Source organism: Pelobates fuscus, chromosome 9 (genome assembly GCF_036172605.1).
Source record: "Pelobates fuscus isolate aPelFus1 chromosome 9, aPelFus1.pri, whole genome shotgun sequence".
NCBI classification, from domain to species: domain Eukaryota; kingdom Metazoa; phylum Chordata; class Amphibia; order Anura; family Pelobatidae; genus Pelobates; species Pelobates fuscus.
Genome location: NC_086325.1, coordinates 170053485 through 170076095, shown reverse-complemented (window position 1 = coordinate 170076095; position 22611 = coordinate 170053485). Strand labels below are relative to the sequence as shown.

General features: G+C 44.9%; 1 protein-coding gene across 2 annotated transcripts in view; it reads left to right on the top strand.

The window, feature by feature from the left end:
* Positions 1 to 2014: 2014 nt before the first annotated feature.
* LOC134573383 (multidrug and toxin extrusion protein 1-like) overlaps positions 2015 to 22611 on the top strand; it is a 59724-nt gene continuing 39127 nt past the window's right edge. Inside the window, exons 1-4 of one of the 2 annotated variants that reach the window (XM_063433118.1) lie at positions 2015 to 2124; positions 11012 to 11076; positions 19310 to 19700; positions 22387 to 22488. In XM_063433118.1, the coding sequence (XP_063289188.1) occupies positions 19488 to 19700; positions 22387 to 22488 (315 nt within the window). In that variant the 5' untranslated portion in view covers positions 2015 to 2124; positions 11012 to 11076; positions 19310 to 19487. Of the gene's footprint in view, positions 2125 to 11011; positions 11133 to 19309; positions 19701 to 22386; positions 22489 to 22611 lie in introns of both variants that reach the window. The other variant, XM_063433117.1, reaches the window with a different exon arrangement.

The window sequence follows — 22611 nt, the reverse complement described above, 5'->3', positions numbered from 1 at the left end:
GGGGTATGGTTGGGGGTAGAGGAAGGTTGGGGTTATGGGTAAGTGGTAGGGTTGGGGTAGGAGTTAGGGGTGGGTTTAGGGTTAGAAGTTAGGGGTAGGGATGGGGTTAGGGTTGTGGTAGGAGTTAGAGGTAGGGTTAGGGGAAGGGTTAGGGGTGGGGTTAGGAGTTAGGTGTGGGGTTAGGAGTTAGGGGTGGGGTTGGGTAGGGTTGGAGCTGGGGTAGGGTAAGGGCTGGGGTTAGGAGTTAGGGTTAGGTTAGGGGTAGAGTTAGGGGTAGGTTTAGGGGTGGGGTTAGGAGTTATGAGTTAGGGGTAGGGTTATGAGTTAGGCGTAGGGGTAGGGGTGGGGTGAGGTTAGGGAACTGCCAAAGTCCCGAATTCCCGATTTTCGGAAATGCCGAACCTAACAGAAATGCCGAATTGCCGAAGTTCCAAATTTCAGAAGTGCTGAACCGAAGTGCCGAAGTCCTGAATTGCCGAAGTCTCGAATTTCGGAAGTCCGAACTGAACCAAATGTTTTGCCCATGCACATCCCTACTAAGTGCCTGTTATATGGTGGTGGAATGGGTGGCGGGCCCTTTGGGTGGACTTGGGGCCAGCCCTGTGGGCAGACTCAGGGGAGATGGGGACGCTCGGGGCCCAGGCCTTAAGCTGTGTAAGGGGCCCAAACCTCTGTGATGGCAGCCCTGATTGTACATATTTCAATATACATGTGTGTGTAATTGTGTATTTTTATATGTTTAAGGCCGTAGGCCTGTATTTGTGGGAGGAGTTAGTGTTCCTATAAAATGCTACTCCTCTCTCCTTACCTTTGCCATGTTGTCCGCTGTTAACCCCACCCACCACACCCTCTCATATTCACACAATACCTTCGGGAGGCCCTCTTTTTTACAGGTCTACCCCCTACGTCGGTTCCGGCACACCACACTGACTTTAACCAATCATATAGTATTTCACAGTCACAAATTAACGACCACAAATATATCTTGGTTGGTGGGTAGTGTGATGTCATGGGAACGTTGGTTGGTGGGTAGCGTGATGTCATGGGAGCGTTGGTTGGTGGGTAGCGTGATGTCATGGGAACATTGGTTGGTGGGTAGCGTGAGGTCATGGGAGCGTAGGTTGGTGGGTAGTGTGATGTTATGGGAACGTTGGTTGGTGGGTAGCGTGATGCCATGGGAACGTTGGTTGGTGGGTAGCGTGAAGTCATGGGAGCGTAGGTTGGTAGTGTGATGTCATGGGAACGTTGGTTGGTGGGTAGCGTGATGTCATGGGAGCGTTGGTTGGTGGGTAGCGTGATGTCATGGGAACGTTGGTTGGTGGGTAGCGGGATGTCATGGGAACCTTGGTTGGTGGGTAGCGTGATGTCATGGGAACCTTGGTTGGTGGGTAGCGTGATGTCATGGGAGCGTAGGTTGGTGGGTAGCGTGATGTCATGGGAGCGTAGGTTGGTGGGTAGCGTGATGTCATGGGAGCGTAGGTTGGTGGGTAGCGTGGTGTCATGGGAACGTTGGTTGGTGGGTAGCGTGATGTCATGGGAACGTTGGTTGGTGGGTAGCGTGATGTCATGGGAACCTTGGTTGAGTGGCTGTTTGTTTGGGGCTGTGAGTCACAGCTACGGTTACTTAGAACCAGTCCTGTGGTTGGCTAAATGTGGTTCCAGCTTCTGTATGGTTGGCTTCTCAAGCCAGCCGCCTGCCTTTATAGTGTATAGCGGTGCGGTGCAAATGGACGACAGTTAGCAGAAACAGTCTATTGGTTTCCATGGTGATTGCGAAAGGTTTTTCTTCATAATTGCCCCATGGGGCATTCTCTGTCTGGAATATGACTGGATGCCCACAGGTTCCGTATTTCCATATTTATAAATGGATTATTCTTAGCTCCTGGGTCACAGCGATGCCTGTAAGGAGTCACTTTACAGGCAGTCTCTGCTCACTGCGAGGAGGGGCCAGACAGAACCCAAAATGCCCAGGGGGGGGGGGAGAATAGCTCCACCCTGGGAGAGTGACATCAAATCTCAGCACCTTTCTTCTGTTTTATATACAGGCGGCTCGGCTTAGAAAGGTCACCCAACTCCTAGATTCCCAGCCAGGGAAATGACCTGCCTTCACCCCCTCTATACAAGGTATGCCTTATACAGAGAGTTAGTGTGAGTGTGTGTTATACAGAGAGTTAGTGTGAGTGTGTGCGTTATACAGAGAGTTAGTGTGAGTGTGTGCGTTATACAGAGAGTTAGTGTGAGTGTGAGTGTGTCCTGTGTGTTATACAGAGAGTTAGTGTGAGTGTGCGTTATACAGAGAGTTAGTGTGAGTGTGAGTGTGTCCTGTGTGTTATACAGAGAGTTAGTGTGAGTGTGTGTGTTATACAGAGAGTTAGTGTGAGTGTGTGTTATACAGAGAGTTAGTGTGAGTGTGTGTTATACAGAGAGTTAGTGTGAGTGTGAGTGTGTCCTGTGTGTTATACAGAGAGTTAGTGTGAGTGTGTGTGTTATACAGAGAGTTAGTGTGAGTGTGTGTTATACAGAGAGTTAGTGTGAGTGTGTGTTATACAGAGAGTTAGTGTGAGTGTGTGTTATACAGAGAGTTAGTGTGAGTGTGTGTTATACAGAGAGTTAGTGTGAGTGTGTGTTATACAGAGAGTTAGTGTGAGTGTGTGTTATACAGAGAGTTAGTGTGAGTGTGTGTTATACAGAGAGTTAGTGTGAGTGTGTGCCTTATACAGAGAGTTAGTGTGAGTGTGTGTTATACAGAGAGTTAGTGTGAGTGTGTGTTATACAGAGAGTTAGTGTGAGTGTGTGTTATACAGAGAGTTAGTGTGAGTGTGTGTTATACAGAGAGTTAGTGTGAGTGTGTGCATTATACAGAGAGTTAGTGTGAGTGTGTGTTATACAGACAGTTAGTGTGAGTGTGTGTTACACAGAGAGTTAGTGTGAGTGTGTGTGTTATACAGAGAGTTAGTGTGAGTGTGTGTTATACAGAGAGTTAGTGTGAGTGTGTGTTATACAGAGAGTTAGTGTGAGTGTGTGTTATACAGAGAGTTAGTGTGAGTGTGTGTTATACAGAGAGTTAGTGTGAGTGTGTGCATTATACAGAGAGTTAGTGTGAGTGTGTGTTATACAGACAGTTAGTGTGAGTGTGTGTTACACAGAGAGTTAGTGTGAGTGTGTGTGTTATACAGAGAGTTAGTGTGAGTGTGTGTTATACAGAGAGTTAGTGTGAGTGTGTGTTATACAGAGAGTTAGTGTGAGTGTGTGCCTTATACAGAGAGTTAGTGTGAGTGTGTGTTATACAGACAGTTAGTGTGAGTGTGTGTTATACAGAGAGTTAGTGTGAGTGTGTGTTATACAGAGAGTTAGTGTGAGTGTGTGTTATACAGAGAGTTAGTGTGAGTGTGTGCGTTATACAGAGAGTTAGTGTGAGTGTGTGTGTTATACAGAGAGTTAGTGTGAGTGTGTGCGTTATACAGAGAGTTAGTGTGAGTGTGTGCGTTATACAGAGAGTTAGTGTGAGTGTGTGTGTTATACAGAGAGTTAGTGTGAGTGTGTGTTATACAGAGAGTTAGTGTGAGTGTGTGTGTTATACAGAGAGTTAGTGTGAGTGTGTTATTCAGAGAGTTAGTGTGAGTGTGTGTTATACAGAGAGTTAGTGTGAGTGTGTGCGTTATACAGAGAGTTAGTGTGAGTGTGTTATTCAGAGAGTTAGTGTGAGTGTGTGTTATACAGAGAGTTAGTGTGAGTGTGTGCGTTATACAGAGAGTTAGTGTGAGTGTGTTATTCAGAGAGTTAGTGTGAGTGTGTGTTATACAGAGAGTTAGTGTGAGTGTGTGCGTTATACAGAGAGTTAGTGTGAGTGTGTTATTCAGAGAGTTAGTGTGAGTGTGTGCGTTATACAGAGAGTTAGTGTGAGTGTGTTATTCAGAGAGTTAGTGTGAGTGTGTGTTATACAGACAGTTAGTGTGAGTGTGTGCGTTACACAGAGAGTTAGTGTGAGTGTGTGCGTTATACAGAGAGTTAGTGTGAGTGTGTGTGTTATACAGAGAGTTAGTGTGAGTGTGTGCATTATACAGAGAGTTAGTGTGAGTGTGTGTTATACAGACAGTTAGTGTGAGTGTGTGTTACACAGAGAGTTAGTGTGAGTGTGTGTGTTATACAGAGAGTTAGTGTGAGTGTGTGTTATACAGAGAGTTAGTGTGAGTGTGTGTTATACAGAGAGTTAGTGTGAGTGTGTGCCTTATACAGAGAGTTAGTGTGAGTGTGTGTTATACAGACAGTTAGTGTGAGTGTGTGTTATACAGAGAGTTAGTGTGAGTGTGTGTTATACAGAGAGTTAGTGTGAGTGTGTGTTATACAGAGAGTTAGTGTGAGTGTGTGCGTTATACAGAGAGTTAGTGTGAGTGTGTGTGTTATACAGAGAGTTAGTGTGAGTGTGTGCGTTATACAGAGAGTTAGTGTGAGTGTGTGCGTTATACAGAGAGTTAGTGTGAGTGTGTGTGTTATACAGAGAGTTAGTGTGAGTGTGTGTTATACAGAGAGTTAGTGTGAGTGTGTGTGTTATACAGAGTTAGTGTGAGTGTGTTATTCAGAGAGTTAGTGTGAGTGTGTGTTATACAGAGAGTTAGTGTGAGTGTGTGCGTTATACAGAGAGTTAGTGTGAGTGTGTTATTCAGAGAGTTAGTGTGAGTGTGTGTTATACAGAGAGTTAGTGTGAGTGTGTGCGTTATACAGAGAGTTAGTGTGAGTGTGTTATTCAGAGAGTTAGTGTGAGTGTGTGTTATACAGAGAGTTAGTGTGAGTGTGTGTGTTATACAGAGAGTTAGTGTGAGTGTGTTATTCAGAGAGTTAGTGTGAGTGTGTGTTATACAGAGAGTTAGTGTGAGTGTGTGCGTTATACAGAGAGTTAGTGTGAGTGTGTTATTCAGAGAGTTAGTGTGAGTGTGTGTTATACAGAGAGTTAGTGTGAGTGTGTGTGTTATACAGAGAGTTAGTGTGAGTGTGTGTTATACAGAGAGTTAGTGTGAGTGTGTGTTATACAGAGAGTTAGTGTGAGTGTGTGTTATACAGAGAGTTAGTGTGAGTGTGTGTTATACAGAGAGTTAGTGTGAGTGTGTGTTATACAGAGAGTTAGTGTGAGTGTGTGTTATACAGAGAGTTAGTGTTAGTGTGTGTTATACAGAGAGTTAGTGTGAGTGTGTGTTATACAGAGAGTTAGTGTGAGTGTGTGCCTTATACAGAGAGTTAGTGTGAGTGTGTGTTATACAGAGAGTTAGTGTGAGTGTGTGTTATACAGAGAGTTAGTGTGAGTGTGTGTTATACAGAGAGTTAGTGTGAGTGTGTGCATTATACAGAGAGTTAGTGTGAGTGTGTGTTATACAGACAGTTAGTGTGAGTGTGTGTTACACAGAGAGTTAGTGTGAGTGTGTGTGTTATACAGAGAGTTAGTGTGAGTGTGTGTTATACAGAGAGTTAGTGTGAGTGTGTGTTATACAGAGAGTTAGTGTGAGTGTGTGCCTTATACAGAGAGTTAGTGTGAGTGTGTGTTATACAGACAGTTAGTGTGAGTGTGTGTTATACAGAGAGTTAGTGTGAGTGTGTGTTATACAGAGAGTTAGTGTGAGTGTGTGTTATACAGAGAGTTAGTGTGAGTGTGTGTGTTATACAGAGAGTTAGTGTGAGTGTGTGCGTTATACAGAGAGTTAGTGTGAGTGTGTGCGTTATACAGAGAGTTAGTGTGAGTGTGTGTGTTATACAGAGATTTAGTGTGAGTGTGTGTTATACAGAGAGTTAGTGTGAGTGTGTGTGTTATACAGAGAGTTAGTGTGAGTGTGTTATTCAGAGAGTTAGTGTGAGTGTGTGTTATACAGAGAGTTAGTGTGAGTGTGTGCGTTATACAGAGAGTTAGTGTGAGTGTGTTATTCAGAGAGTTAGTGTGAGTGTGTGTTATACAGAGAGTTAGTGTGAGTGTGTGCGTTATACAGAGAGTTAGTGTGAGTGTGTTATTCAGAGAGTTAGTGTGAGTGTGTGTTATACAGAGAGTTAGTGTGAGTGTGTGCGTTATACAGAGAGTTAGTGTGAGTGTGTTATTCAGAGAGTTAGTGTGAGTGTGTGCGTTATACAGAGAGTTAGTGTGAGTGTGTTATTCAGAGAGTTAGTGTGAGTGTGTGTTATACAGACAGTTAGTGTGAGTGTGTGCGTTACACAGAGAGTTAGTGTGAGTGTGTGCGTTATACAGAGAGTTAGTGTGAGTGTGTGTGTTATACAGAGAGTTAGTGTGAGTGTGTGCATTATACAGAGAGTTAGTGTGAGTGTGTGTTATACAGACAGTTAGTGTGAGTGTGTGTTACACAGAGAGTTAGTGTGAGTGTGTGTGTTATACAGAGAGTTAGTGTGAGTGTGTGTTATACAGAGAGTTAGTGTGAGTGTGTGTTATACAGAGAGTTAGTGTGAGTGTGTGCCTTATACAGAGAGTTAGTGTGAGTGTGTGTTATACAGACAGTTAGTGTGAGTGTGTGTTATACAGAGAGTTAGTGTGAGTGTGTGTTATACAGAGAGTTAGTGTGAGTGTGTGTTATACAGAGAGTTAGTGTGAGTGTGTGCGTTATACAGAGAGTTAGTGTGAGTGTGTGTGTTATACAGAGAGTTAGTGTGAGTGTGTGCGTTATACAGAGAGTTAGTGTGAGTGTGTGCGTTATACAGAGAGTTAGTGTGAGTGTGTGTGTTATACAGAGAGTTAGTGTGAGTGTGTGTTATACAGAGAGTTAGTGTGAGTGTGTGTGTTATACAGAGAGTTAGTGTGAGTGTGTTATTCAGAGAGTTAGTGTGAGTGTGTGTTATACAGAGAGTTAGTGTGAGTGTGTGCGTTATACAGAGAGTTAGTGTGAGTGTGTTATTCAGAGAGTTAGTGTGAGTGTGTGTTATACAGAGAGTTAGTGTGAGTGTGTGCGTTATACAGAGAGTTAGTGTGAGTGTGTTATTCAGAGAGTTAGTGTGAGTGTGTGTTATACAGAGAGTTAGTGTGAGTGTGTGTGTTATACAGAGAGTTAGTGTGAGTGTGTTATTCAGAGAGTTAGTGTGAGTGTGTGTTATACAGAGAGTTAGTGTGAGTGTGTGCGTTATACAGAGAGTTAGTGTGAGTGTGTTATTCAGAGAGTTAGTGTGAGTGTGTGTTATACAGAGAGTTAGTGTGAGTGTGTGCGTTATACAGAGAGTTAGTGTGAGTGTGTTATTCAGAGAGTTAGTGTGAGTGTGTGTTATACAGAGAGTTAGTGTGAGTGTGTGCGTTATACAGAGAGTTAGTGTGAGTGTGTTATTCAGAGAGTTAGTGTGAGTGTGTGCGTTATACAGAGAGTTAGTGTGAGTGTGTTATTCAGAGAGTTAGTGTGAGTGTGTGTTATACAGACAGTTAGTGTGAGTGTGTGCGTTACACAGAGAGTTAGTGTGAGTGTGTGTTATACAGAGAGTTAGTGTGAGTGTGTGCGTTATACAGAGAGTTAGTGTGAGTGTGTTATTCAGAGAGTTAGTGTGAGTGTGTGTTATACAGAGAGTTAGTGTGAGTGTGTGTGTTATACAGAGAGTTAGTGTGAGTGTGTTATTCAGAGAGTTAGTGTGAGTGTGTGTTATACAGAGAGTTAGTGTGAGTGTGTGCGTTATACAGAGAGTTAGTGTGAGTGTGTTATTCAGAGAGTTAGTGTGAGTGTGTGTTATACAGAGAGTTAGTGTGAGTGTGTGTGTTATACAGAGAGTTAGTGTGAGTGTGTTATTCAGAGAGTTAGTGTGAGTGTGTGTTATACAGAGAGTTAGTGTGAGTGTGTGCGTTATACAGAGAGTTAGTGTGAGTGTGTTATTCAGAGAGTTAGTGTGAGTGTGTGTTATACAGAGAGTTAGTGTGAGTGTGTGTGTTATACAGAGAGTTAGTGTGAGTGTGTGTTATACAGAGAGTTAGTGTGAGTGTGTGTTATACAGAGAGTTAGTGTGAGTGTGTGTTATACAGAGAGTTAGTGTGAGTGTGTGTTATACAGAGAGTTAGTGTGAGTGTGTGTTATACAGAGAGTTAGTGTGAGTGTGTGTTATACAGAGAGTTAGTGTTAGTGTGTGTTATACAGAGAGTTAGTGTGAGTGTGTGTTATACAGAGAGTTAGTGTGAGTGTGTGCCTTATACAGAGAGTTAGTGTGAGTGTGTGTTATACAGAGAGTTAGTGTGAGTGTGTGTTATACAGAGAGTTAGTGTGAGTGTGTGTTATACAGAGAGTTAGTGTGAGTGTGTGCATTATACAGAGAGTTAGTGTGAGTGTGTGTTATACAGACAGTTAGTGTGAGTGTGTGTTACACAGAGAGTTAGTGTGAGTGTGTGTGTTATACAGAGAGTTCGTGTGAGTGTGTGTTATACAGAGAGTTAGTGTGAGTGTGTGTTATACAGAGAGTTAGTGTGAGTGTGTGCCTTATACAGAGAGTTAGTGTGAGTGTGTGTTATACAGACAGTTAGTGTGAGTGTGTGTTATACAGAGAGTTAGTGTGAGTGTGTGTTATACAGAGAGTTAGTGTGAGTGTGTGTTATACAGAGAGTTAGTGTGAGTGTGTGTGTTATACAGAGAGTTAGTGTGAGTGTGTGCGTTATACAGAGAGTTAGTGTGAGTGTGTGCGTTATACAGAGAGTTAGTGTGAGTGTGTGTGTTATACAGAGATTTAGTGTGAGTGTGTGTTATACAGAGAGTTAGTGTGAGTGTGTGTGTTATACAGAGAGTTAGTGTGAGTGTGTTATTCAGAGAGTTAGTGTGAGTGTGTGTTATACAGAGAGTTAGTGTGAGTGTGTGCGTTATACAGAGAGTTAGTGTGAGTGTGTTATTCAGAGAGTTAGTGTGAGTGTGTGTTATACAGAGAGTTAGTGTGAGTGTGTGCGTTATACAGAGAGTTAGTGTGAGTGTGTTATTCAGAGAGTTAGTGTGAGTGTGTGTTATACAGAGAGTTAGTGTGAGTGTGTGCGTTATACAGAGAGTTAGTGTGAGTGTGTTATTCAGAGAGTTAGTGTGAGTGTGTGCGTTATACAGAGAGTTAGTGTGAGTGTGTTATTCAGAGAGTTAGTGTGAGTGTGTGTTATACAGACAGTTAGTGTGAGTGTGTGCGTTACACAGAGAGTTAGTGTGAGTGTGTGCGTTATACAGAGAGTTAGTGTGAGTGTGTGTGTTATACAGAGAGTTAGTGTGAGTGTGTGCATTATACAGAGAGTTAGTGTGAGTGTGTGTTATACAGACAGTTAGTGTGAGTGTGTGTTACACAGAGAGTTAGTGTGAGTGTGTGTGTTATACAGAGAGTTAGTGTGAGTGTGTGTTATACAGAGAGTTAGTGTGAGTGTGTGTTATACAGAGAGTTAGTGTGAGTGTGTGCCTTATACAGAGAGTTAGTGTGAGTGTGTGTTATACAGACAGTTAGTGTGAGTGTGTGTTATACAGAGAGTTAGTGTGAGTGTGTGTTATACAGAGAGTTAGTGTGAGTGTGTGTTATACAGAGAGTTAGTGTGAGTGTGTGCGTTATACAGAGAGTTAGTGTGAGTGTGTGTGTTATACAGAGAGTTAGTGTGAGTGTGTGCGTTATACAGAGAGTTAGTGTGAGTGTGTGCGTTATACAGAGAGTTAGTGTGAGTGTGTGTGTTATACAGAGAGTTAGTGTGAGTGTGTGTTATACAGAGAGTTAGTGTGAGTGTGTGTGTTATACAGAGAGTTAGTGTGAGTGTGTTATTCAGAGAGTTAGTGTGAGTGTGTGTTATACAGAGAGTTAGTGTGAGTGTGTGCGTTATACAGAGAGTTAGTGTGAGTGTGTTATTCAGAGAGTTAGTGTGAGTGTGTGTTATACAGAGAGTTAGTGTGAGTGTGTGCGTTATACAGAGAGTTAGTGTGAGTGTGTTATTCAGAGAGTTAGTGTGAGTGTGTGTTATACAGAGAGTTAGTGTGAGTGTGTGTGTTATACAGAGAGTTAGTGTGAGTGTGTTATTCAGAGAGTTAGTGTGAGTGTGTGTTATACAGAGAGTTAGTGTGAGTGTGTGCGTTATACAGAGAGTTAGTGTGAGTGTGTTATTCAGAGAGTTAGTGTGAGTGTGTGTTATACAGAGAGTTAGTGTGAGTGTGTGCGTTATACAGAGAGTTAGTGTGAGTGTGTTATTCAGAGAGTTAGTGTGAGTGTGTGTTATACAGAGAGTTAGTGTGAGTGTGTGCGTTATACAGAGAGTTAGTGTGAGTGTGTTATTCAGAGAGTTAGTGTGAGTGTGTGCGTTATACAGAGAGTTAGTGTGAGTGTGTTATTCAGAGAGTTAGTGTGAGTGTGTGTTATACAGACAGTTAGTGTGAGTGTGTGCGTTACACAGAGAGTTAGTGTGAGTGTGTGCGTTATACAGAGAGTTAGTGTGAGTGTGTGTGTTATACAGAGAGTTAGTGTGAGTGTGTGCGTTATACAGAGAGTTAGTGTGAGTGTGTGTGTTATACAGAGAGTTAGTGTGAGTGTGTGCGTTACACAGAGAGTTAGTGTGAGTGTGTATGTTATACAGAGAGTTAGTGTGAGTGAAGTCCTGTGTGTTATACAGAGAGTTAGTGTGAGTGTGTGTTATACAGAGTTCAGTAATTTGAGGGGTTAGTAGTTTGTGCTAATGTATCTGAAGTTGTGTATTTAGAAGGTACAATAACTAATGGAATCATGGAAATGTCAAGCGGCACTAAATCCTTGGTTTTACCAAAATGGAGCCAGTACAAAGCTGAGGCACTCACTGGGTATTACGTTATAAGAAGTATAAAGGGGGGGGGGGGGGGTAGGGGGGGCACACTCAATAATGGATAGAGCTTAATTAATATCAAGAGAGGAGGAATTATCCTGCATGACTGGGGCAGCTGAGTCTAATATGACTAAAAGTTAATATTTGGCTTGCACACAGACTGATTTAGTACAATAACAGCTACATTTAGTCTTGGATCCCTTGCTCCCTGAGTTGCGCAGTTAACTCAAATTGTTGTGGGTTCCTTTTTTTCCTCTACAGATTAAATAATGTGAGAATTATTGGATAATGGCAGATTGCATACCGGGGAGGGCAAGAAGGATCTGGTATTTTGACGTCTCTGGTTATTGATATAAACTGCAATGTCTGCCCTGATCAGCAGGTAGGATAGGCTGCAATGGGTTAAATCCACACATTGCCTGAGCTTTGTAAAGAATAATCCTCTGATATATGCCAAGAGCGAACACAACTAAACAATACGGGATTCATTTACTAAATGGTCACAGGCTGTGAAATAATGGGGAAATAAGAGCAGGTCACAGACAGCAGGTAACATAGAGCAGGTAACAGACAGCAGGTAACAGAGAGCAGGTAACAGAGAGCAGGTAACAGAGAGCAGGTAACAGAGAGCAGGTAACAGACAGCAGGTAACAGAGAGCAGGTAACAGAGAGCAGGTAACAGACAGCAGGTAACAGAGAGCCGGTAACAGAGAGCAGGTAACAGAGAGCAGGTAACAGAGAGCAGGTAACAGAGAGCAGGTAACAGAGAGCCGGTAACAGAGAGCAGGTAACAGAGAGCAGGTAACAGAGAGCAGGTAACAGAGAGCAGGTAACAGACAGCAGGTAACAGAGAGCAGGTAACAGAGAGCAGGTAACAGAGAGCAGGTAACAGAGAGCCGGTAACAGACAGCAGGTAACAGACAGCAGGTAACAGAGAGCCGGTAACAGAGAGCCGGTAATAGAGAGCCAGTAACAGAGAGCAGGTAACAGAGAGCAGGTAACAGACAGCAGGTAACAGACAGCAGGTAACAGACAGCAGGTAACAGACAGCAGGTAACAGAGAGCAGGTAACAGAGAGCAGGTAACAGACAGCAGGTAACAGACAGCAGGTAACAGAGAGCAGGTAACAGAGAGCAGGTAACAGCCAGCTGGTAACAGACAGCAGGTAACAGTGAGCAGGTAACAGACAGCAGGTAACAGACAGCAGGTAACAGTGAGCAGGTAACAGACAGCAGGTAACAGACAGCAGGTAACAGACAGCAGGTAACAGTGAGCAGGTAACAGACAGCAGGTAACAGTGAGCAGGTAACAGACAGCAGGTAACAGACAGCAGGTAACAGACAGCAGGTAACAGAGAGCAGGTAACAGACAGCAGGTAACAGAGAGCAGGTAACAGAGAGCAGGTAACAGAGAGCAGGTAACAGACAGCAGGTAACAGACAGCAGGTAACAGAGAGCAGGTAACAACCAGCAGGTAACAGACAGCAGGTAACAGACAGCAGGTAACAGACAGCAGGTAACAGACAGCAGGTAACAGACAGCAGGTAACAGACAGCAGGTAACGGCCAGCAGGTAACAGACAGCAGGTAACAGACAGCAGGTAACAGAGAGCAGGTAACAGCCAGCAGGTAACAGACAGCAGGTAACAGACAGCAGGTAACAGACAACAGGTAACAGAGAGCAGGTAACAGACAGCAGGTAACAGACAGCAGGTAACAGACAGCAGGTAACAAACAGCAGGTAACAGAAGCAGGTAACAGACAGCAGGTAACAGACAGCAGGTAACAGAGAGCAGGTAACAGACATCAGGTAACAGACAGCAGGTAACAGTAAGCAGGTAACAGACAGCTGGTAACAGACAGCAGGTAACAGACAGCAGGTAACAGACAGGAGGTAACAGACAGCAGGTAACAGGCAGCAGGTAACAGACAGCAGTTAACCGTAACAGTGAGCAGGTAACAGAGAGCAGGTAACAGACATCAGGTAACATAGAGCAAGTAACAGAGAGCCGGTAACAGACAGCAGGTAGCCGAGAGCAGGTAACAGGCAGCAGGTAACAGAGAGCCGGTAACAGAGAGCCGGTAACAGACAGCAGGTAACAGAGAGCAGGTAACAGAGAGCAGGTAAAAGAGAGCCGGTAACAGTTAGCAGGTAACAGAGAGCAGGTAACAGACAGCAGGTAACAGAGAGCCGGTAACAGAGAGCCAGTAACAGAGAGCAGGTAACAGAGAACCGATAACAGTGAGCAGGTAACAGACAGCAGGTAACAGACAGCAGGTAACAGAGAGCAGGTAACAGCCAGCAGGTAACCGCCAGCAGGTAACAGACAGCAGGTAACAGTGAGCAGGTAACAGAGAGCAGGTAACAGACAGCAGGTAACAGACAGCAGGTAACAGACAACAGGTAACAGTAAGCAGGTAACAGACAGCAGGTAACAGACAGCAGGTAACAGACAGCAGGTAACAGTAAGCAGGTAAAAGACAGCAGGTAACAGACAGCAGGTAACAGACAGCAGGTAACAGACAGCAGGTAACCGTAACAGTGAGCAGGTAACAGAGAGCAGGTAACAGAGAGCAGGTAACAGAGAGCAGGTAACAGACATCAGGTAACATAGAGCAAGTAACAGAGAGCCGGTAACAGACAGCAGGTAACAGACAGCAGGTAACAGACAGCAGGTAACAGACAGCAGTTAACCGTAACAGTGAGCAGGTAACAGAGAGCAGGTAACAGAGAGCAGGTAACAGACATCAGGTAACAGAGAGCCGGTAACAGAGAGCCGGTAACAGACAGCAGGTAACAGAGAGCAGGTAAAAGAGAGCCGGTAACAGTGAGCAGGTAACAGAGAGCAGGTAACAGACAGCAGGTAACAGAGAGCCGGTAACAGAGAGCCAGTAACAGAGAGCAGGTAACAGAGAACCGGTAACAGTGAGCAGGTAACAGAGAGCAGGTAACAGACAGCAGGTAACAGACAGCAGGTAACAGAGAGCAGGTAACCGTAACAGTGAGCAGGTAACAGAGAGCAGGTAACAGACAGCAGGTAACAGACAGCAGGTGACAGACAGCAGGTGACAGACAGCAGGTAACAGAGAGCTGGTAACAGAGAGATGGTAACAGAGAGCAGGTAACAGACAGCAGGTAATAGAGAGCCGGTAACAGAGAGCCGGTAACAGAGAGCCGGTAACAGACAGCAGGTAACAGAGAGCAGGTAACAGAGAGCAGGTAACAGACAGCAGGTAACAGTGAGCAGGTAACAGAGAGCAGGTAACAGAGAGCAGGTAACAGACAGCAGGTAGCAGAGAGCAGGTAACAGAGAGCCGGTAACAGACAGCAGGTAACAGATGGCAGGTAACAGACAGCAGGAAACAGAGAGTAGGTAACAGAGAGCAGGTAAGCGTAACAGTAAGCAGGTAACAGAGAGCAGGTGACAGAGAGCCGGTAACAGACAGCAGGTGACACACAGCAGGTGACACACAGCAGGTAACAGAGAGATGGTAACAGACAGCAGGTAACAGAGAGATGGTAACAGACAGCCGGTAACAGACAGCAGGTAACAGAGAGCAGGTAACCGAGAGCAGGTAACAGTGAGCAGGTAACAGACAGCAGGTAACAGATAGCTGGTAACAGAGAGCTGGTAACAGACAGCAGGTAACAGAGAGCAGGTAACAGAGAGCAGGTAACAGTGAGCAGGTAACAGTGGGCAGGTAACAGAGAGCAGGTAACAGTGAGCAGGTAACAGACAGCAGGTAACAGAGAGCAGGTAACAGACAGCAGGTAACAGTGAGCAGGTAACAGAGAGTCGGTAACAGTGAGCAGGTAACAGTGAGCAGGTAACAGACAGCAGGTAACAGACAGCAGGTAACAGAGAGCAGGTAACAGACAGCAGGTAACAGTAAGCAGGTAACAGACAGCAGGTAACAGACAGCAGGTAACAGTAAGCAGGTAACAGACAGCAGGTAACAGACAGCAGGTAACAGACAGCAGGTAACAGACAGTAGTTAACCGTAACAGTGAGCAGGTAACAGTGAGCAGGTAACAGACAGCAGGTAACAGATAGCTGGTAACAGAGAGCTGGTAACAGACAGCAGGTAACAGATAGCAGGTAACAGAGAGCAGGTAACAGTGAGCAGGTAACAGACAGCAGGTAACAGACAGCAGGTAACAGACAGCAGGTAACAGTGAGCAGGTAACAGACAGCAGGTAACAGATAGCTGGTAACAGAGAGCTGGTAACAGACAGCAGGTAACAGAGAGCAGGTAACAGAGAGCAGGTAACAGTGAGCAGGTAACAGACAGCAGGTAACAGAGAGCAGGTAACAGACAGCAGGTAACAGACAGCAGGTAACAGTGAGCAGGTAACAGAGAGCAGGTAACAGTGAGCAGGTAACAGTGAGCAGGTAACAGACAGCAGGTAACAGACAGCAGGTAACAGTGAGCAGGTAACAGACAGCAGGTAACAGATAGCTGGTAACAGAGAGCTGGTAACAGACAGCAGGTAACAGAGAGCAGGTAACAGAGAGCAGGTAACAGTGAGCAGGTAACAGACAGCAGGTAACAGAGAGCAGGTAACAGACAGCAGGTAACAGACAGCAGGTAACAGTGAGCAGGTAACAGAGAGCAGGTAACAGACAGCAGGTAACAGACAGCAGGTAACAGAGAGCAGGTAACAGACAGCAGGTAACAGACAGCAGGTAACAGTAAGCAGGTAACAGACAGCAGGTAACAGACAGCAGGTAACAGTAAGCAGGTAACAGACAGCAGGTAACAGACAGCAGGTAACAGACAGCAGGTAACAGACAGCAGGTAACAGACAGCAGGTAACAGCCAGCAGTTAACCGTAACAGTGAGCAGGTAACAGTGAGCAGGTAACAGACAGCAGGTAACAGATAGCTGGTAACAGAGAGCTGGTAACAGAGAGCTGGTAACAGACAGCAGGTAACAGAGAGCAGGTAACAGAGAGCAGGTAACAGTGAGCAGGTAACAGACAGCAGGTAACAGACAGCAGGTAACAGTGAGCAGGTAACAGTGAGCAGGTAACAGACAGCAGGTAACAGACAGCAGGTAACAGAGAGCAGGTTACAGACAGCAAGTAACAGACAGCAGGTAACAGTGAGCAGGTAACAGAGAGCAGGTAACAGAGAGCAGGTAGTAGATAACAGTTAGCAGGTAGTAGATAGTTTAGTGTTTGTTTTCTTGTTTCTTTTTGCATTTTAAATGTGAGCTGCGTATTCCATCCAAATGCTTTTCTTTGACATTCTGCATACCGTTCTCTGTTCCTGTCTGTTGTTCTGCCTATGTTTTTCTGTGTCTGTACGTTTGTCTTACAGCCTTTCTCTAGCTGTCTTTTTCAGTCAGTCTTTTATCCTCTTTACCTGTCTTTGTCTACTAACCCCCTGTCTGCCTGTCTTTGTCGAATACCCTCGCAATCTATCTGCCTTTGTCTAATACCCTCGCTATCTGTCTGTCTGTCTGTCTTTGTCGAATACCCTCGCTATCTATCTTTGTCTAATACCCTCCCTATCTGTCTGTCTTTGTCAAATACCCTCGCTATCTGTCTTTGTCTATTACCCTCGCTATCTGTCTTTGTCCAATACCCTCGCTATCTGTCTTTGTCCAATACCCTCGCTATCTGTCTTTGTCCAATACCCTCGCTATCTGTCTTTGTCCAATACCCTCGCTATCCATCTGTCTTTGTCCAATACCCTCACTATCTGTCTGTCTTTGTTTAATACCCTGTTCCTAAATGTAATGGAGCTGCCTGTACCCCGGCTGGGTACCTCCGCCAAGGACCGCTACCTAGCTGGAACAGGGGACAAACCACAGCACTTCTGCCCACAGTCGCCGTGGCTTGACTGGGGTCCTGGAACTGCTCCCTCCTGGAGAATTCGCTGTATACAACCCCGGGCACTGGACGACATTCAGTCCTGGGAGCTCTAGTCCTTACAAGGACTTTCCCCATTGAATCCTCCACACTGGAACACAGTTCTGTGAGTGCAAGCTGAAATACATTTATTGGCAACCACAACTGTTGGCTACCACAACTGCCTTATATGCAGTTCTCCATGCAAGGGGCACTCCCTCCTGGACCTGAGAGGAAAGACTACAGTAAAAACATACACATGATTACATTGGCTCTCAGGTCCAGGACACTCCCATACAAAACAAGATAATCCCTCCCCTGTGCCTGGGAGATAATTGAGTCAAGCATTGTATTAACTCAATTATCTCTAGGTACAACAAGCACTCCAAAAGTTCCTTAAAAATACATAAAACCCAACAAGTTACATCCCCTGATAGCCCCGATCTGAGTGACCAACATATCCAAAAATCACCCAGATCGGTTCAGGGGTTCAGGAATTTCCTGGAAGTCATAATTTGACAGATGGCACGCATGGTCCCATGCCCTAAACAGTTCCAAAGAAGCAGGGCTTGCGGTCGGTCTAGTTCGGTAGTTTAAAAACTGAACAAACTACCAAACAGAGTCAATGTTCTTACCCTGGAGCTTGTTTCCCTTGTTCGTGGGAAAGTTTCCACCGAACAATGTCTTTCTAAGTGTTGTAGAACCAAACGCGGGCGATCATGGAAGTCCAGCGGTGTTCGGGAGTTTCAGTGTCCAAAAATAGTTCCATGAACTGGACGACCAAACACCGCTATACGTCCATAGGAATTGCAGCCACCCAGATGAACACTTAGACCACTGAGGTGGAAATTGCTACAAAGTATCAATTAGGCTTAACAAGCTCCAGGGTGGTCTCCGGTTCGTGTGGCTGTTCGGTTCCCGAACCATATAGTCCAAATACACGAATGGAGACTTTTACATCACATTTTACCGGGTCCATAGTCTGTGGCCAGGAGGCTGGCAAGCAGGCTCCTCCAGGAACTTATGACAAACTCACTTGGAAAGGGGAGTTTGTCACACTAAATTACTAATTTTCATTGACTGGATCGGTATACGAGCCTCACCGAACAGATTGCCCTATTTGATTCATATACTGAATAAAGTACCGAACACATGGATCAACCAGAACAGCCGTGTGCCAATCGTTAACCCACTTGACCTCACTAACACTTTCACAAACCGCAATCACTTCAACATTCTAAGTGGTCGGCTGGGTGGCCGTCGTTCGGATGGACAAACACGAGGCGGCAGCCATCTTGGTTTTCGAACCCACCCAGCGGTGTTTGGTCATCGAGTGTATGGAACTATGATTGGACTTCCACCTATGTTCGTTTCCATTCATCTGGGAGGTGCGGCGTTCGGTGGGAGCAAACTCCTGAACAAGATACACGGTGTAAGCGTACGCATGAACAGTTTATTTGCATACATTGTTTTATTTCATACTCCCGAAAGAGACCGACCGCACAGGCTTAAGTCATGGAACTCTTTTGGGCAAGCGCCTTGTGTTCAGTCGATCTAAACTATTCCCCGGTGGTGATTCGGCTACGTTTTTTGAGCGCTTTTCGATACATTGGGCGCTCATATCTAGGCTATCCGGGGATATAGTACTTGAGGGGTACCTCACTGTTAAAGGGGTGTTTTGGGGGTTATTCCTGTACATGTCCTGGACCTGAGAGTTAATATAATTATGTTGTGTACTTTGTGTCTATCCCCTCTCAGGTCCAGTGGGCAATGCCCCTGGAATATGTTATTGTAGACCCCTTGCCTGGGGATTCACATGAAAGGCCAAGTGTGGTCCCATTAAAACCAGTTCACTTCACCCTCAACACAGACACTCGTCTCGTGATTGTAGGGAACAGCTATACCAGCTTTATTACCGCTTGGACATCTACTTGGGAATGCTACAGCACTACTCACACTAGGGGGAAAGGACATCTCTGGCGGCAGAAACCCCTCTTCTCTCGGGGTGGCCGCCACACTCGCTATCTGCCTGTCTTTGTCTAATACCCTCCCTATCTGTCTGTCTTTGTTGAATACCCTCGCTATCTGTCTGTCTTTTTGTTGTACCATTGCTATTTGTCTGTCTGTCTTGCAGGCTCCCTATCAGTCTGTCTTTTTGTACAACTACCTGTCTCCCATTTATATGTCATCCCCCATGAAATGCTGGTTTAGTGAAGTACATGGACATTAAATGCAATGCGAGGATGGCCAAACACAAAGCACCTAGTGAATAGTTACAAATGGACTTTCTTGCTTCCAATTTAAACAAAATTATGTTTCAACACAAATCACATGATCTTCAAGGTACCAGCAGGATGTGTTGGTCATTGACTGGTGCTGTCCAGCTGTACCCGTGCCTGGCCATGTTTCAGCTGAAGCGCTGTAGGAGTGGTCAGATCCCCTGAGTTTGTCTTATTGGGGTCTTGTCTTTGGTCTCCCTAGTAGTAGGACATCAGATGGTAAATCTGCAATGGAGGGCGAGTAACGTCTTACATCTGGTCTTGGACTGTCATTCTCAGTCAGATCCCCAGAGGGATTAGACCGCACATAGGGCTTTTATTGCTAAAGATAATTTAATCTCTGTCTCTTCCAATCTGCCTGTCTCTTGTCTTAAATTTCTCTAATCTTACATTGTATTTTTTCTGTATTTTGTTGTCCGTTACAGAATATCCGCTACGACCATTTGCTCCACATGCTGGGTTATCTAATGAGACCCTCTCCTCAGAAATACACCATATTTATATTAAATTATATATATTTTCCTGTGAAGTTTTGTTTTGAGACGATTGGTCCCAGTGAAGATGGGGTGACGTCCGGAAAAAGATCTTCCCAACGTTCAATAAATGGGGGCTCCCTGTGAAAAGTATCTCGATATGGAGGACAGCAAACAGAACCCAGAACCCACCCACTGCGCAGAGCAAGTTATTGTATCCAACCTGCCTCTTCCACCGGAGGAGCGTATAGACAGCACTGGAAAAGAAGGGAAATGGTGCCGCTTCCTCCCTACCGGTATTTGGAAAGAATCCCGTCTTCTGCTGGTGTTGGCCGGTCCTGGGGTAAGAACTAACGGTAAAGTGTCTACAGAAATGGTCGATATGTCGACCCGCCCCTTCTTACCCCCAGCTATCAAGGCCAGCAAAGCATCGTTGCAGTTGTAGCTCTATAAGAGTTGGGGGGTCTTCATTGTCACAGTCCCTGCATCATATAGGATATTTACTAACCCACCGTGACCCGGTAAAAGAGGAAGTGTGACTTCCCAGAATTTGAATACTATGTTTACTTATATTTAATAAATATGTATATGTGAGCTGTGAAAAAATTAAATGTAGAAATTCACAGCTTTATTACCCTGCATCTATGGCGGAGCAAAGGGGGCATTCAACCCCCTAGATTATTCTTCGGCCCTCTTTATGCCCCTGCCTAGAGTGCCAGTGCCCAACTAGTAGGGCAGTGTAGGCGCCTGCCCACTCACATGACAGGGAGCCAAAATATCTCAAAATATGTCTCCAGTCTCGGAGCTGGACTTGGGGCTACAGTGGAGGCCCTTTAATACTGTGCTCTTTCTGTACAGCTAACTCACGCACCCTGTAGTGAGCCAGCAGCTGGGAAATGGCGTCATCCTACTGGGCACACGTGGGTACTGTGCAGGAAGAGCACAGCGATCCCATCACATTGGCAACCACTGGCCACCAGGGAGAGCATCCACCCCAGCCCTCCCACAGCAAGGTACGGACGCTGGGGGGACCTCAATTACTAAATGTGTGTATGTGTGTCGATGAATGTGTGTAGGTCTGTGATTGTGTGGATGCCTCTGGTTACGTGTGTGTATGTATTTGAGTATATGTGTGTAGGTCTGTAATTGTGTGGATGCCTGTGGTTACGTGTGTGTATGTATTTGAGTATATGTGTGTTTAGGTCTGTGATTGTGTGTGTGAGGTTCTGTGATTTTGTGTGTATGTCTCTAGTTATGTATGTGTATGTGTTTAGTAGATAGCTCCCTAATTTGGAATCCCTAAATATGTCAATCCCACATAAGGATACCAAATAAGGGAGTTATCTGCCAAACAACTGTAATATTACATTTAAAGAAATGCTTTTCTTAATGTGCCCTTTTAGGTGTTTAGTAGATATGTCCCCAAATGGATGCTCTGTTTAGCAGACATCTCCCTTATGTGGTCCTTTGCGCCTGGCAGTCAGCACAGAGAGAGCTTACAGTGAGGAGGAGGAGTGGAACCATTTTTCTATATCTTCTCTTCATTTACATTGTGTGCCTTGTCTGTGCCTCGTCTGAACTGGACTACGATATTCTAAATCTTTAATGCAAAAGAAAACAGAACATTTCATGAAAACAGTTTAATACAGTAATAGTTACATTTTATTCAGCGGGATAAACCCACTTTCATACACGGACACCTGCCGTTAGTTTAGATAATAATCTCGGCAAATCCCGCATTATTGGCAGAACCCTGTCAGACGGCAATGGGTGCAGTAGTTATAGTGGCCTGACCTGTTTGGGGAATATTGGATGAGCAAAGAGGTACACAAATGGAAAGGGATCAACAGAAAATGTTAGGGGTTTACTCACTAAACAGCAGGAGCCGTTGAGAGTTTCTGAAGTGACTGTTTAGTAAATAAGTCCTTTCAGTGCGATTCAGGACAGGGGATGGTGATGTCGGCCTATGTGGGATGTCTATGAATACACGGGGGAGCAGGTCCATTTAATAACACAGGGAGCTGCTGATTAACCCCTTAAGGACCAAACTTCTGGAATAAAAGGAAAATATCTGATTTACAGCTAAAATCCCATGAACGCTTCCAAGACACAAACAACGTCTTTGGATGACACAGCATCATGGGAGTTGTAGTTGGCTGATAGTGAGTATCTGTGTTATGTATTGAAGAGTGAAATGGTGATCCCTGGGCCATCCTATGGTCAATGGATCTCAGTACGCGATAAAGAAATCATTGGGGCTTACTGCCATCAAACTGAATCATCCCCCATACCGAGCACTTTATTACTGCCATCAAACTGAATCATCCCCCATACCGAGCACTTTATTACTGCCATCAAACTGAATCATCCCCCATACCGAGCACTTTATTACTGCCATCAAACTGAATCATCCCCCATACCGAGCACTTTATTACTGCCATCAAACTGAATCATCCCCCATACCGAGCACTTTATTACTGCCATCAAACTGAATCATCCCCCATACCGAGCACTTTATTACTGCCATCAAACTGAATCATCCCCCATACCGAGCACTTTATTACTGCCATCAAACTGAATCATCCCCCATACCGAGCACTTTATTACTGCCATCAAACTGAATCATCCCCCATACCGAGCACTTTATTACTGCCATCAAACTGAATCATCCCCCATACCGAGCACTTTATTACTGCCATCAAACTGAATCATCCCCCATACCGAGCACTTTATTACTGCCATCAAACTGAATCATCCCCCATACCGAGCACTTTATTACTGCCATCAAACTGAATCATCCCCCATACCGAGCACTTTATTACTGCCATCAAACTGAATCATCCCCCATACCGAGCACTTTATTACTGCCATCAAACTGAATCATCCCCCATACTGAGCACTTTATTACTGCCATCAAACTGAATCATCCCCCATACCGAGCACTTTATTACTGCCATCAAACTGAATCATCCCCCATACCGAGCACTTTATTACTGCCATTAACAATGTGTCTCTGAATGTCCCTCCAGTTTCTGTACCAGTTGATGATCTTCATGATAAGTATAGTTAGTGCTATTTTCTGTGGACACCTGGGGAAGGTGGAGCTGGACGCAGTGTCGCTGGCGGTTGCGGTAAGTCTGAGCTCTCATTGGGTGCAGATTATTTACATTTCTCTGAGTTCAGTAGCCCTGTCCTGCTTGATAGCTATTCAATAGTAAAGGCAAGCAGTGACAGACCAATGCTCACAGTGCGCA